Consider the following 17,238-nt stretch of genomic DNA (forward strand, 5'->3'; position numbering starts at 1 on the left):
TAAATCTGCTGTCTTATATTCACATTACTCAACTAAATAAACAGGAGATAGGCTCCATGAAGAGCATTTAGCACACGCTGCACGTCTCATGACAAGTCAATGTGCTAGGCTGCTAATGGGTTACAGATACTGCCTCTTCCATCTATGCAAGTTTTACTACATTTAGTGCAGCCTATTTTAACATATGCAGTCATCAGGTCAAGCCTTGCAAGGCATTTTCAGAGACTTGTTAAACACCATTCTCATGGATCTTATGTAATGCAAGTTGGGTTTTTTTGATGTAGCTGTTCCACAAAGTAAAACCGTTCCTGAGACACAAAAATGAATTTGTGTGTTTATTTTCTACATGAAAAACTGAAATAATCAGATTAATTATAATCACGTTATAAATTAAAAAAAAATTAGTAAGAGCTCAGGGAACGCAGTTACTCACACTGCTCTTTCTCCTAGGCTTGTGCAGGACCACCCGAATAAGAACTGTGGGTGGTCCTACGTTACTTAAATAGGCTGAACTAAAGGCTGTGAAACCTGAACAAATTGAGACTTAGTTTTAGAATACATATGTAACAGAATCAGTCAACAATATAACAGCACAGGCATAGTAATTTTGGCCAGTGGACAAGGACAGCAACCACAGTGACAGTTCAACTTGAGACATTAAGTAACAGCATGATTTCCGCTCTACTAATATTCTCTCTACCATCACACATCTACTCGTCTACTACATAATGGTTATTACACAGAGAAGCAATACAAGTCAGAATAAACTAACATCAGTCTAACTTCTCCACCACTATAAAAAGTGTCCCTGTATGACAGCTATGAACACAGAAGAGAGATTCACAAAGAACAAATCAAAGCTCTACACACCAATAATAAACATCCATGCCGCCCAGCTCAGATATCAGTAAAAACAACAAAACAATCTTCTCATAGAAGAAATGGGTGTTGGATAAATATTCTCATAAAGTAAATATTACAGATAGACTTTATTCTGTCTCTCAAGGGAAGTAAGGGCCAGAGAGAGAAGTTATCTGATCATACATTAACTGCTAGGTAGTCAAAGGAAGAAGAAGTAGTCACTAACATGAAGAGTTCTCAACACAAATACATCAGATTCTTATTTCTTTCCTTCAGAGTATCAGGAAGCAATATGTTTAATTTTTCAACTATAGTTTTACACAGTGAGCAGACCTTACTACTCTAGGTGAGGTACAAATAGAGGGTCCGGCAGACCTGTAAAGTATAATTTGTCAAGCCCGTGGAAATTTTGGCAATTAGATTCAGTCCAAAGCTACTGCTCCTGGCTCTAGAAGTGTTTTAGCAATCTGAGAATATCACTAGAATTCTCCTTCTCACGTGCTTCATGGCACAAAAATGCAATAAAACCCTACAGAAAAACTAAAACCACTTATGAACAGCATCATCTATTTCCATCACAGTTTAAGTAAGGTGTTGCTTCAGCATGAAATCTACTGCCAGAGAAGTGACTATATCTCACTTCATTAGGGAAAAACATCTGTGCAGCAGTACATTACAAGGTGTAGCAATTTCCATTTGAAAATCTTGACTGGATGGCCTTGCGTAATGTGTGATTAAAGTTTTTCCACTAATGCTGCGCTATTGTTTTTACACCATGCAGAAATATCTAGAGCCATCAGTATGTAACTGTAGCTAGTAACTTAACTAGAAGTTACTAAATTTGCTATTTTTAATTCTTTACAACTTTCAGATTTGTTGACAAATACTTCATCACATATATCAACATAATTACACTTCCATTTCCCAGCTCTTGGGGACCTTAACTGTTCTGGAAAATGAGAATGTAGTCAGTGCATATAGAATGATGCTTTCCTAGAATGGTGTCCACAATAAATCTACTTACACAGGGATATTTTCAAAGGCATCTTCAAAATTTTCCTGCAAAAGAAAAAAAAAAAACAACTTTCAGTCAAATGTGCATGTGTTTTGGAACTCTTTCTGTAACACAGAAGAAAGTTACCATTACCAGACAGCACATAATTCTGCAACATACAATAATAGTCAGAATATTCAGTCTACTGGCTTTTTGTTATGCTTTCAGTGCAGACCATTACCCAAACAGACACATTTCCTATGGGCCTACTACATCAGGCCACAGTTAAGTTAAATCAAAGACCTCTTCCTTTTCAGACTCCCAAACTTCCACCACGTAAATCACAGAATGCAGTACAGATTTATGCCTCAGGAGTTTGTGCAACACATCTGATGTATCCGGAATGCATTGGCTGACCAGTATAACTACACATTAAAAAAAAATAAAATGAAGCATCTTAAGCGTATAGCTGATACACAGGTTGGGCAGAGTATATGTACTAGGTCCAAGATTATAGATAGCGTGCATATACAGCCAGCTCATGCATTAGTAGCAGTTATGTGAACAGCTTCATCCAGACATCCGGAGGTTACCTCTTTCCAACTAGATTCAAACCTCTTTGCACCTACGCTCAAATTCCAAATTAAAATAAAGGAAGAGATGCACAAACATAAAAATGGTTGGAATGGTTCAACTCAAGGGTCATTTATTTCTGTATCCAGCTTACACACTTGGTCTGTAGAAGTGTGTGGCTGAGACAACAGGGCAAACAGCCCTCCCTCCTTCCTACATCCTTCTCTCCACCCCACGCTTTGCAGCCTTTGGCAACTCAGAGACTCTATTCTAGACCTTGATGTGGTTTGTCCATCTGGTGATTTTCAGTAGATCTCTGCTCCAAATACCAGTCCAGTCTCCCCTCGATCCATGCAGACTTCTTTTTATTCATGAGGTCGTAACTTTGGTAAGGAATTTCACAAATCTGTCACCCATTTTGTGCAAAGTTGAAAGACAGTGAACAATCAGTTCCTACTTTCTCTTTCCTTGACACTTCTGATTTTTAAAGCCTTTGTTATATCATCCACATTATCTCTTTTTCCAAGCCAAAGACTGCTACCTTACTCAGTCACTCCTCAAACAAAAACTATTTCCAGCTTACGACTGTCCTTTCTGCTCTTTCCATCGGGAAGAGCTGGAAGCACGATGGAACAGATTGTTCCAATTTTTAACATATCCGAGGAATAACACTGGGTTGGTGTGCAAAGGAGTAAGATAATACAAGTCTCACACAGCATTCTCAGTGTATGTAACAACCAATGACACAAGCACCACAGTGCTTGCATCAAATCTTCCAAAAAAAGTTTTCAAACCAAAACCAATCCTAATAAGAGAAACAGCTTAAGTGCCTTGCTAAAACACCAACTGCAGCTTACTTCAAGGCTGTCCACTCATTTAAGACAATGCACACCCTTAGAATACTGTTAGACTCACTGGCAGTGAGGTAGAGCATTAATGTTTTAGTGGTATTTACCTTAAGCATGACAAAATGAGATTGAAGCTAACACTCAGCAGATAGACCTATGCTTCATGAATTTTGCATTTCTCAGCAAACTCAACAGAAAATGCAGCTGATAAATAATCAAACGTTGTAATGATCATTAGATCCTGCTTCTCTGCCACAGCACAAATTCAGCAATACGCTATGCGACTGTGATCCACTTTCCAGAAAATGTTACTTTACTTGTGTTTTCAACTGAGGAAAAATTTCCGTTCAGAAGAAAAAAAAGAAACTGTTGCAAAAAGACAGGACTTATCATCCTTCACAGATAAAATATGCTACTATATCAATTTTGAACTATTGCAATTGCATGTTCTTTATTGCCTGCAGCTGCCACTGTCGAGGAGTAACATGAATGTATTTAAATAAATGTCATTATCAGACTGCCCAAATGCTCTCTTTCAAGCTAAATTTACTAGCCAACAATCCTACAGCAGGCAGAACAAGCTCTACTGTGAGGATTACAGTAATGAACTTAGAAGACGCCAATAAAACAAAGCCTGATCTGAAGAGAGCTGAACTGAATTTTGAAAAGCTGAACAAAAACCAACAGGAACGAGCACGGTGGACAGAAACCCTGCTACCCGTGTCTCACCCCGGACACTGGCGGTCTACTAGTAAAGTCCTCTGAAGACTGTTTGCCTCCTTGAGCCACTTCTAGAGACAAGAGGAGAAATTCAGCAAAATAAATAAACAAACAAAACACGCTGACAGCTTTTTGAGCGCATGTCCATTTTTCCTACGAGAACAAACTTGACAAGCAAAAGACAAAGTACTTTTAACTGTCAGGTACTTTAAAGAACAGTAAAAATCAGAAGTTTACACCAAGATGTAAAAACACCTTGTGACATAAAATTCTTGTCTGCTCTTTCAAATCTGAGAGCAGCAGCTATGTGCAAGAAGAAAGGGAGAGACATCATAGAATATCAGGTTGGAAGGGACCTCATGGATCATCTGGTACAAAAGCACAGTCTAGACAAGGTGGCCCAGCACCTTATCTAGATGAATCTTAAAAGCGTCCAATGTTGGGGAACCCACCACTTCCCTGGGGAAATTATTTCAATGGCTGATTGTTCTCATTGTGAAAAAATTTCCTCTTGTGTCCAACTGGAATCTCCCCAGGAGTAACTTGGGCCCACTACCCCTTGTTTACCCCTAAGCCTCCTGCTCTCAAGGCTGAACAAACCCAGTCCTCTCAGCCTTTTCTCAAACGGCAGGCTTCCTGGTCCTTTGATCATCTTGGTGGCCCTTCCCTGGACCCTCTCCAGCCTGTCCTTATGTTTTTTGTATAGCAGGGCCCAAAACCGAACACAGGATTCCAGGTGTGGCCTGACAAGTGCTGAGAAAGTGGGATAACGACTTCTTTATCTCTGCTGGTGATGTCCTTGTTGATGCAGCCCAGCATCCTATTGGCCGCCTTTGCTGCAGCAGCACACTGTTTACTGATCTTGAGCTTGTTGTCCACCAGGACCCCCAGGTCCCTTTCCACAGAGATAATTCACATTCTGTCTAGATAAAGGCCTCCTCTGGCTCCTTCTGAATGGCTCCTACTGAATTTTGTTCCCTGCTATTCACACTGGTCAAATGCATGTACAAATATTTAGAAGATGAAGTATAACCTTGATATTTTCCCCCCATACCAAAGCACAGGAAATAATCAAGGCCTCTCCAGGAGATTCCTCAATGGAGCTAAAAACAACATTGCTGAAGGTGACTACTTCTAACATAACAAAGAAGTTGCATAGTTTTTCTGAAGTTCTCTGTGCCTTCCCATTCCCACTGCATGCAAACAGGTATTAGAATGCATTCAATTTGACACATTGTTCTCATTTCCTTAACTGTCTCACACAAGTTTGTAGTTGGCTCTACAGACTCCCACAGATTCCCTATATATATAGGGAATATAGAAGAAAGTTGAAGGCACTAAAAGAGAAGCATGGCCATTTTCTACTGCATTCCATGCCTATGAAAAAAACAGTTGTATCATCCTAAAGTGTAAGGGAAAAGACTGCAATTGAAGTACGCAGAACAGCTCCTTCCAGATCAAGTTCTGGGATTCATCATGCTCCTACCAAGGTACAGAAGGCTTCAGCAATACTCAGAACATTAGCTTTTCTCCAACAGTCTGTTAAAATTGTAAATTAAGCCTATTCAAGAAGAGAAAAAAAATTAAGAGTGAAGTGTTACATAAAATACAGAGCATCTTGAAGACTTCAAGCCTTATATAATATACACGTGTATAGGTTTATACATTATGTCAATTAAAAAAAAATAATCAAGTGATTGATAAAGATTATCCATTCCTCAGAGTACAAAAGCAGCCCAAAAACATGGACAGACACATTCTTGCATGTTTGATTAGTAAAGCTCTCGGCTTCACTGCAACTTCCAGCTGATAAAGCTGAAATGCCATAATCAATTTCCAGAGGTGCTTGTTCATTTCAGTCTGCAAAGCGGATTACTCAAATCAAACTAAACAGTTTTATTTAGCACCAACGACAGGCTGCACACAAGTTCCTTCAAGCCTGAAGTCGAGTGCAACTAAATCAGCCATATTTGTGACCTCTACACTTCAGCAGTGTTAGCGTAGGAACACAATTTCCTTTATTTACATGTCTGGAGAGACACTGAACAGAGACTGAGGTTAACGCAGTCCTTCATTCATTCCCTTCACCTGACCTGGATCGATCCTGCAGCAAGTCCCGAAGGTCCTACTCTAGTATGTCTTTGTTATAACAGCCACACACATTCAGCAGAAATCCTCAGGAAATGCAAACTGCAGTTAAATCCATAAGAAGAGCAATACAGCTTTTTTTCCAGACATTCTGCTCAGAAAAAGAAATTTATTAATATTTAAGTTTGTACCAGGAGAAGGAGTTTAACAACCAAGTCTCAGTACACAATGCTAGCTAATGCTGCAATCCACAGATTTTTATTGCACCTTTTCCAGAGAACGCGTCAATCCAAAAATTTAAAACTCATGAATATAAAATAGAACTGCCACTAGATGGCATGAGAAACTGATTCAGAGTTTTCCACAAATTTGGGGGGGGGGGGGGAAATAGGAACAAGATTTGATAAAATCAAGCTGTCTCAAAATTATTTTTCTCTAATTACATCACCTTCATTTTTTTTTCTGGTTGACCATTGTACTATTTCACATCTTTTTGATGCACGATTTTCAAGATGCGAGCAGGTTTGAAAAGAATTAAGTTTACACAACTTAGAGATACTCACATTTCGCAAATCCAAGGAAGTCAAAGTCAGACAGAGACACAAATGGACACAGTGTATTAATGCAGAAAAACTGACTGGAATTCCTGTACTCTTTAGCAGAAACTACTTGCAGCAGATCACAATTCACCTATAAAGCCTCATGAAAAACAATGTCCAAGTGAGACCCTTAAACTACTACAGGACGTTTATCAGTGACTGTACTTTTGTTCTAATACACCAGAAGAAAGTAGAAACAACTGCTTGCCTTGATTATTACAGAAATCCTAGCATCAAAAGTGAACTCTCCTTTCTTCCACATTCATCCTAAATGACTCAACTTTGAGCAACTTTTTGACTACATCCTGTGACTCTTTGTAAACTATTGTCTTAGCTTGACAAAATAATTAACAAACTTAAGTGTTTAAACACTTGTTCTTCTCAAAGTGAAGAAGGCAAATCTGGTCAGTGTAAACTATTCTTTTAAAATCCAGATTTATGACAAGATATCATTACTGACTGAGGTATCAACTATCTGGATTCTCCCCGCTAAAACTAGGTACAGTAGTATCCACAAACACTAGGCGTGACTTGTAGTCTATCCTTGCTTGGGCAAAGGGCTGGATTCTATGTAACAAGGAAGAGGCTTCACCGAGAGGTCTAAAATTTCTCAACGCAATGGGAAAGATAACATGTTTTGTACTGTGTTAATATGAAAATTATAATTACTTATAGGGATTTATCTCACAGGACTTTAGGGAGTTTAAACAAAACTTAGCTGACAAGCTCAGAAGCAGCTTTCTAAAAATCACGGGAGATGCACCCTATTCTCTCTGGCTAAAGCTGTCCAGACCCAGCTGAAAGGGCAATAGCTTAGCCATAGCACGTAGGGGTATGGACTAAATCTCTTTTTCCTTGTTAATACTGAATACAGGAAAAAAGTGTGACTATGGCAAGAGAAAGGAGAAGAAACTGATCTACAGCACCCATACTATGGGCTGGGAGTGTGAAAAAGAGGCCTTCCATATGGTCTTCATTTCTACAACAGAACCAGTTTCCAGACAGTTTCTGTAAGTCAACAGTCACAAGGTTTTATTACCAAATGGGACAGAACATTAAAAAAAACTACTTTCTATTACGCAACTTTATAAATATTCATTTCTCCTTAGCCAGGACTACATTAAAAATGATTCAAATAAACTGGTGGTTGAAAATTTTAAACTCCAGGCCCAGAGGAGTGACAACTTAAAATCACTGGGCATTTAAAACTTACTAGACATTATAGCAATATGCAAGCTCCTAAGAATATTACTCAAGGATATGAAATGACAAGATACCATCTGTCCCCTTAGTTGACTTGACTGAACTGAGAACTGCCAACAGAGGCCAGAAACTCTCCTGAGTAAACAGCAATGAAATTAACACAATTTCCAGATGTGCTGCTACATAGGAACGTGGCTGCCTTTAGACAAAGAATTGCTAGAATAGCCTAGAGCAAGCAAGCAAGTAACTCAGTTACTGTAAACTGGTTAACATGACAACAAACAAAAAACACCACCAAAAAAACCCCCAAACAGAAACCCACAAAATTTAATTAATAAAGAACTAGAGCAGAGTTGACATGGTACAAAAAAAAAACCAAACAAATGAACAAAAAAAAAAGCAAGAAGGTGAGAAATTTGAGAATATTAAAAACCTCTCTCGGTTGAATGAACTATAAAGACAACCACTTTGGACTGGACAAGCCCTTTTTATACATGCTACGCTGATCTAGTTCTTAAAATGTACCTGATAAAACATGCATTATTTTAAGAATTGGCTGAGTAAACAAGAGGAAAAGCAGTTATTAGTAGAGGAACATAATTAAATTGTTTCTAACAGAATTTCTCCAAGGCTTCTCTCTGTTCAATAAAATTTTAAACCAATACTCTTGAAACAAACATAATACTAATGAAATGTTCAGCCATAAATAATTAATGGAATACAAATCAAAATAACGAAAAATACACTCCCTTAGAGTGACTGGGATCATTGAGTTAGTCTCAAATGAGAAGATGCACATGCAAAAAAATCAAAGAAATGATACACGCAGATTCAGGCTGTATTATGAGAGAAAATCATTTTGACAAGGAACTCAATGTGAACTCCTGCTATTAATGTGATCCTTAAATTAATTGGCAAACAGTAGAAAACAGGAAGTTTTAGCATCCAACTGTAAAACTTTCTACTTTCCTAGAGTTCAGCCTTCTTGAATGTTGATAAGTACGTAAGATAACAGAAAAGATCCCATGAAAAGTTCAAGAGATAGAACACATACTTATTTTTAAGAGCTACTTAAAAGTTTAATCTTTTGGATTCACCAAATGCAAGACAGCAGAAGTACTTACAGTCTCTAGCTCACACAAACAAACTCACAAAAAAAAAAAACAGTACCAGGCAAAACCTCTACGATTTCTTGTAAACATTAGTTTTCATCATGCCTTTTTTTTTTTTCTGCAGCAGATTCACACTTTTCAGGCAGAGTGCTAACTACCAGAGCACACCAGGGAGAATAACCATGGACACTGCCTTTCTTATCTCCAAATTAAGAGCCTGAAAAGCACACAACATTACAGTTCAGCTAAGCACAAATTACTTGATTTGACATCAGCCAAGCTTCATGAAACTGACGGCTTTTGTTACACAAGGAGCAATTATCTGTAGTTCTGACACTACTCTATGGGGAATTTGTTCGAATCAACTCATAGGCAAGACTTGAGCCAAAGATGCTTTTATGCAATTGAATTTACTGACAGAATCCCTTTCATGGACTCAAAATGATAATGCATGTATAGACTCCTTTTCAAGTAGTTTCTGAATACTGCTCTTTCACAGCAAAAGTATGCTCATTCTCCCTATAACATAATCTTCTTCACGGATTACACGGATTTGGTCTTGTTGCTTTAACCAACACCTGCCCCCCTCCCTCCCCCAACCACTCCACTGAAGCATCAAGTATCAGAGATGACCATTTAACAAGAAAAAATGATGGAGATGAACGACAGTGCAAGCTGTGAAAGTTGTGAAAGTTGAGCCTGGAATACTGCTCAGCTAAAAATAAATGCATTCAGCTAAGGAAATTGGTGGGTTTTTGATTCACCTACAGTAAAAGAAGTAGGATAACATGTCTACACACATCTACAAACTTCAGATAGAAGCTGCACGAACTAAAAAAGTAGTAATTCTGAGAACTCGACCTATAAAACATAATCTGTTGTGGACACCTTTTCTGCCTACTAACAATCGGATGTTTGTGTCACATAAGGACAGAATTCATCTGTTGCTTAAATGGGCAGTGGCATGAGAAAACATTACCTAGGACTGCATATTTTTCCAGATGTTAAGAAAGTAATTCCCAGCATTACTCAAAAGTCCAAGCAGGACTCAAAAGCTAACACGTCATCTTGAGCTAACTCATAAAGTATTGATGTAAAGAATTAGTATTTTGATGACCCAAATAACAGTCAGATTTCTTTTCAATTTAAAAATACAGATGCTTTTGACTTCGTAATACTTATTCAGAACTGACAGTACTTTGTGCTATAAAGAGCTTAAAAATTGCAACTTTTTACTTACTACTTCATTATACTTGACCTAATAATTTCTTATAGAAAAGTGCAGTCCGCCTTACAAACTACAGCCTGGGAATTAAACTACATCTTCATGCTTATTGACAAAAAACCCCAAACGTATGAGAGAAAAGGCATTTCAATGCTGTCTTAGCAGAGAAGCAACGTGGAGAAGTAGAGGGAGAAGACGACGTCTCCAATCCCTCTTCTCCATCGCCTACACACACTTTATTTGCCACTGTGACCCTAGATCCTGGTATTAACAATTCATAGCCTAGGAACAGAAACACATGAAAAACACTCAGTTCAAAGGCGAAGGAGATGATGTAGCTGTTACAAAAGAGGAAAATGATTTCCCTTCACAGAGACAGAAATAGCCTTGAGGCAGAAAAGAACTGAATTGAAATGCACAAGTTCTGTTTAGTCAGTACAACCAATTTTTACATGAAAACTAAGAAACAGAATTCATTTCTCTAACAGAAAAAATGCGTGTATTTTTGTGTTTACGTATTATTTCAACCTTATTGTTTTGAACTATAAATATAACCCATCTGCTTTTTAAAAATTGTTCTCAAGAATATTTACATAAAATATCAGTGTTTTTCCAGAGAGCTGAGCGGACTCACACTGTGTTTGGAGGAGCTGTGTTTTGCTAGATGTTTTCAACTGCAGATGAAGAACCTCAGCTATCAGAAGCCAAAGATCAAGCTCAGCACTTGAGACTTACTTATTCAATCTCACCCATGTAGAACAGTATGCCACATTCAAGATCTTTACGAGAGAGGGTGACTTGGTCGGGGGGTCATGCTTTAATGAAAAAAAAAAACTTCAGTGTCATTTAGCTCAAAAATTAGATGTCAGTACCCACAAGAACAAAGGTTTCTCTATTCTCCAGGCTGGAAAGCAGGGGGACCTTTTGATGCAGCTGGTCATCCCAAAATTACCAAAAGACATATGAAAATTGAGTCTTAAGAGAAGAGATCCGCCCTCCTTTTTTTTTTTTTTATTTTTACAGAGAACAGATGTTAGTAATGAAAGTGCCTACCATAATTAAGTGCAAGTAATCAACATGTTCTAAAGAGTGGACAGTTCCTACTCTGCCTTGCTGCATGCAAGCCAGACAATTCTTAAACAGCATACCAGCCACACTGTATAAACCAGGGCAAGACTGAGAATGAACATTAATTGAAGGAACTACATTCAGCCATGTCATTTGTTATGAATCGGACAGGTTACTTGCCAGACAGAGCAACAAGATGAAAGTTTTTCTGAACCTAACAGTGGAAACTTCTAAACATGGGGCATAAAGCAGTCATACTCTAGTACATGGACATCAGTCTTGCTTGTTCTGAACACAACCAGATGAGCTTGTGCTGTTTAAATGATAAGTCTCCCTCGTGACTGAAAAGTGGAAATAAGCATATTCAGTTACACACTCAGCAAGTAAAGGATCACAACGTACTTCACTTTAATTGACATGCAAATGGCTGCTGTCAACAGTTATTCATGTTAGATTCATATTCAATATTTTGCAAATAAAAGCAAGAGTACAGTTTCAGTTAAAGTTGGCTGAATCCCAAGCTGGCTTCCCTTACTGTTTACACTGGCTTCTTCCTGCTATTTGACCTGCATTTGTTAATTTTGACCTGCAGTTGTTTTTGCACAGAACACTTCTAAGAGGCAGAGAAACAGGGTAGCAGCGGAGAATTTCATTGCTGCAAGAAAGCTTTTTTTCTGCATTTTTAAATTAGTTGACCATCTTTCCTGTCTGTCTCACACACACACCAAAGTCCAAAGGAGTGTCACATAGGCATACGTTTGTTTGTGAGTGGTACCAGAAAAACAAAACAAACCACCAAACACAAAACCCACACAACAAAACAAACAAACCATGCTTTCAACTGGGAGTTCCCAGTACAGTACAAATGTACCAAAGTACACTCTTCATTGAAAATCTCTGCAGAGATTGCCTATGTCACTATTCTTGATCGATTTCATTGGACAAAACTGATTGCTAAGCAATTCTAAACTGAAGGGCGAATACAAACAGACACACATTGACTGGATACATCTTCCTTTTCATACTGTCGGAAGATTGGTTTGAGAAGAATGTGAAGGCAACTAAGGAGACTGGGAAAATGGTGACAATAGGCAACCATTCTTCTCAAAACAGACACTACACAAGGGAAGATACTATAAGCTTGTCCCCTCTAGCCATAAGAAAGATTATTCAATCAAATTAATTCTTCTTGCAGCAGACAGTCCTCAGAGTCTTGCAAGAGCTTTGTGCCAAGCTCATTAAAGTTTTTGCAAAAACTTCAGTGCCATGATTCATTTCACAGAAGTTACATAAAAACTCATTAAAATCAAGAAGAGCTTCATATGCTATTTATTATGTCTACAGAGTTGGTAAGACCCTTGTTACATCTTTCTAGACCTAAGTCTTCTGACACATAACCACAATTAGTAAGTACCAGTACGCCCATATTTTCCAGGACACTGGACACAGCATGGATGAGAGACTGCTGCTGCAAGACAAAGCTGGTAAAGACTTTCCTACTTCCAGTCATCTGGATTAGCAACAAACATTTAGCAAAGTTCTGTCAGCTTCCAAGTAGACTCTTCAGTTAATTTTTTTGGTTCCATAGAAGACGTAAAGACACAACGAGAGGTTTCAGAGACACAAGCAGAGTGTACTTTCAGACACTAACTGAAAGCACAGCAGCAGGTAGAGCACCAGGAACAGAATAAGTTTCACTCTATTAACGTGCTTGTACACAGCCAAGGCATGCGCAACTTGAAAGTCACTAGCCTCCCTGCAACTCAAATCAAGAAGTTTGGTCTTATCAACTCTGGCAAAGTGAGTATTTCACAGCTAGTGACATTTCGCCCATTCTAGTTCAGGACTGGCCATCTCTCAAGTTTAACTTTCCATGACTGGCTAACCTTCACAGGAACTTCAGCTCAGTCAAGACAAAGGATCACTAAACCATTTTCTGCTAACAAAATGGTATCACTTCAAGAGATATGACCCTAGTGCATAAGCAGGTAAGATGCCTGCTTGCACTCATTTGAGTCAACACAACCTACTAAATAAAATAAAAGTTACTGTGAAAAGGAAAGGAAAACACGGTTAGAAGATCCGGTTGACAAACACCAGATTACAACACAGCTGTACTGGGCACACATTTGGAGCTGGAGAATCCAAATTCTTTTCCTCTCACCAGGACAGATATGTTCAGCAGTCATCTAACCTTCCCACCTTCATTCCCACATTTCACCGTTTCTGATATGGATAATGAGACAAAGCCTAAGAGTTTTCATCTAGGCTACCTTATGCATTATGTTACAGAGGAAAACTCAAAATAAAATTAAAAAAAAAAAACAACATAGTAGAATTGGAAGTTACAACAGACAATGTAGCAAGATGTCTAATCCACTGTTGAAAAGATTTTCAGTTTGCTGATTGCATTCAGTTTGCTGATCTTCCATCATCTGGAAAAGCAGCGACAACTGAACAAGAAAGAAAACAAATTCCTTAAATCACCTGTTCTGTACAAATGGCCTCAGACAGGAAAGAACAGTATATGGTTAACTTTACCCTCTTCCTACTTCCACATTAGATACATTGCCACTAGGACCTTTGATTGAACCATTTGGCAAGAGCAGCTTCTTTATAGAGAGTAAAAATATTTTCCATTGCTGTTTCTTTCATTATTTGGATGCTACAACTTCTGGTTTTGCCCTGCTACACTTCTTCATTAGTAAGCTTAAGTCCCTCCCCCAATCAAATACATACTTTTTCGTGGGAGTGCTGTTAGCTGCAACTGAACTGGGCTGTGGAGCCAGCTGATCAATATTAGAGACAGCAAAAACTACAACCAACCAGTACTCAAGAACAGGGGGCTTAAGAATTGGGAGGTAAAACAAAAAGCATTGAGAAGGTAGTAAGCACACATATCTAATGCTGAAACAGATTATATATCAAGACCATTTCAAAGGTTTCAAGCCACCAGTCAAAACGTGCTAGGAGAGAAAAGAAAAGCTCTACCCTTCAGGCAATGTGGAAACATGCATATTTTCTTGACAGGCAAGGCTTAATGTTGCAATAAACAAGTGTGGGAAGTCACAAAGACCCTACAAATTGCATCAAAAAAAGAGAAAAAAAATAATCTTTTCTCTGGTTTTGTAAAAGCCATAAACTTCAGAGTTATCCTGAATTGAAAACCATCTTTTCAAAATAGCTGGCTTTCAAAACAAAGAATCGGTAGTTGATTTTCTCACAATTCAAATGCCCAGAAGAGAAACAAATGCCATTGCTTTCACTAGATGAAGGTGTATGAGCTATACTTTGATGGTGTCATGCTTGATGCCACGGCTATCGGCTCTGGAACTCTTCTAGTATAATTTTTTCAGGACAACTGGTGTCTCACCTACCATGAAAAGTTTCATAACTTATATAAGGAGGCATTCTAAAGATCTCATTTAAATGCAACTTCAGTTGTCGTACTTCCACAGACTTCCTCATGTCTTTCACACAACAATGTGTTTTATGGGTTTTTAAAAAAAATAAAAAAGCATCACCCAGAGATTAGTCCAGCCAGGAAAATAAAACTGCTCAAGTCACAGCTATACTGCAATCTGCTGTAAAAAAGGACTGCGTGATCAGCATAAGGTACTGCTGCTGCTAGAGCATTCACATACTTCACAGACAGGTTCTATTATTGTTGCTTGGTATCTGATACAACTGGAAGCCGTTCAAAAAAAAGCAGGACTCAAATAATTTATTTTCTAATATTAATAAACTTGCAGTTTTATCTTAGTGTTGTAACATACCAATAGTACAGCTGAACAGAACATGAGGTCTTTGAAGTAAAACATCAACTGTGTCGTACCATGAAAAGAAACAGTCACCTATGAAAGCGCAATCAGTGCTTTCCATCAGTCTGTCATTATGTAAAAATCTGTAAAGTGTATCAGAATTGCTAGTAATATGTTCTCATCATTACAAGTGTTAGCAGCCAGTTCTGTCAGGCCTGGACGTAGAAGGTTTGTCACTTGTTTGGTGGTGGTTTTTCAGAAAAGAATTATGCTAAAAAAAGCATTTGCAGTTGATACTTAAATGGATTTACTAAATTTCCAAGCCCTTCTCCGGCAAAGATCTGGTTTTCTGCAGTTTTCAAACTTCCATGAGGTCTGTAATTCCACAATCAAGTTAATATTAAGCAATGTAATGGGTAGCTTTCAGCAGGATGCAGCAAAACTTCAGTTCCAGTCTCTCTGTCCTTACCCCACAACATAACATTACGAAAAGTCGGGTATCTACTATGTTGGAGACAAAAAAATTCACATAATTTTTTTACTTTTCAAAAGAGAAAGTCTCACACATATCTGGATAGATCAAACAGAAAGGCATAGTGTAAATCAAGCTGCAACTACAAATTGAGAGTCAGTCTTGAATCAGAATAAGAAGCAGATGCAGTGAAGACCACTTCCCTGTAAAGGAAAAAAGGGTAAAATATAATTAGCTAAGAGGAAGAGCGTATTGTGTTGTCCTGAACTTTACTAGGCAATTCCAAAGACGCTCGATGCTCACTGTTTCTAAAGCTACCAAAAAAAATCCTAATTATTTCACAGGTTCACCACGCACTTACTACAGATTTACCCAGACAAAAGCATCACCTCTTACGAATTACAGCTCCCCTGGAGGGATATTTTGATAGTGTTCCAGAATGCTTACCAATTACAATGTAATCAACAATCTTAAATAAGTCTCATTAGAGGGGCTCCACCTTGGAACTACTGTTATTAATACTTTTCAGAGATCACCCCAAACTGGGAAACAAATACGTTTACCTTATATTAAAGATGATTCAGTGCCTGTTTTGCCTGTAACTAATAAAAAAAAATATGAAAAGGATATTAATATGAGCATCTTGAGTATTAACCTCCCCTTGTGTCCCTCAGGTTAAATGTCCTCTTGACTACACAGATGGTTACTCATTTGTACAGAATGCAACAGCATTTGCTGCATATTTAGCACCACAAGGTTCTATTTTATAGTGAAAAGCAATTTAAGTGATTTTTCTTAACTGGTTCGTTTCCTTTAAAAGAAGGTCTTGCTGCAGTAACAGTAAATCCAACAACCCTATTTACAATAATGTTGTCCTCATTAGGGAACTTGAAAGTCTCTATGGATATCTTCTGATCTGCCAGCAGTACTAACTGCAACAACAAAACAACAGAGCTTTAAAAGCCAACATTATCTACAGTTAGAAGTGTAGATGTAATACAGGATTAAAGCAAGGACTTTTGTCCAGAGCACAGCTTGTTCCCCCAGTGCAAGGCAGACAGGCCACCTTCCATCTACCCTAGAAACAACCAGATTTTTTTAATTAATAGAAAAGCATCCCCTTAAGGACATAGAAACTTAAGTTCATTACTAGCATAAAATTAACTAATTATTAGCTGATTTATACATGTGTTCTAGAGAGTTTATTGTCTTTCCACCCAAAAGAAAGCAAGACAAACAAATATCTAACACAGAAATATAGTGTCACATTCAGACCAATTGTCACACTAAATTACCCTAAGCAGAATCGCATCTTGACTTAACCAGGCAGTAAGCTAAAGTGTTACTTTGTCCTAGGCTACTTACAGGCAAGCACAAACAGAACACTTTCTTATCTGAAGTTATAAGGATAACCTTACCAAAAAAATATCACAAGTAACATGTGCCCTCAAATTAACATAAAGTAAGAGTTAACCTATTAATGTCCTCCTTAAGTTTTGTTAATGTGCCAAGTGCCCATGGCTTTCCTGCTTCAGTCAAGACTCCCCCTGCTTTCATTCTTCATCCAGTCTACCCCCAAGGGGAGCATGGTGTTTCCTCAGGCAGTGCAGGATCCAGAAGAGAGGCACCGAACAGGCTACGCAGGTGCACTGAATGCAGCACGCATTTCCCCATATGGAAGTCGTATCGTTTACTTACACACTGAAGCTTGTCA

General features: G+C 38.2%; 1 protein-coding gene across 1 annotated transcript in view; it reads right to left on the reverse strand.

The window, feature by feature from the left end:
• Positions 1–17,238, reverse strand: part of TTC39B (tetratricopeptide repeat domain 39B) — a 76,007-nt gene that overhangs the window by 48,034 nt on the left and 10,735 nt on the right. Inside the window, exon 2 of the mRNA XM_074570117.1 lies at positions 1,886–1,920. Within this exon, the coding sequence (XP_074426218.1) occupies positions 1,886–1,920 (35 nt within the window). The remainder of the gene's footprint in view (positions 1–1,885; positions 1,921–17,238) is intronic.

The sequence above is a fragment of the Larus michahellis genome, chromosome Z, assembly GCF_964199755.1.
Source record: "Larus michahellis chromosome Z, bLarMic1.1, whole genome shotgun sequence".
Taxonomy (NCBI): Eukaryota; Metazoa; Chordata; class Aves; order Charadriiformes; family Laridae; genus Larus; species Larus michahellis.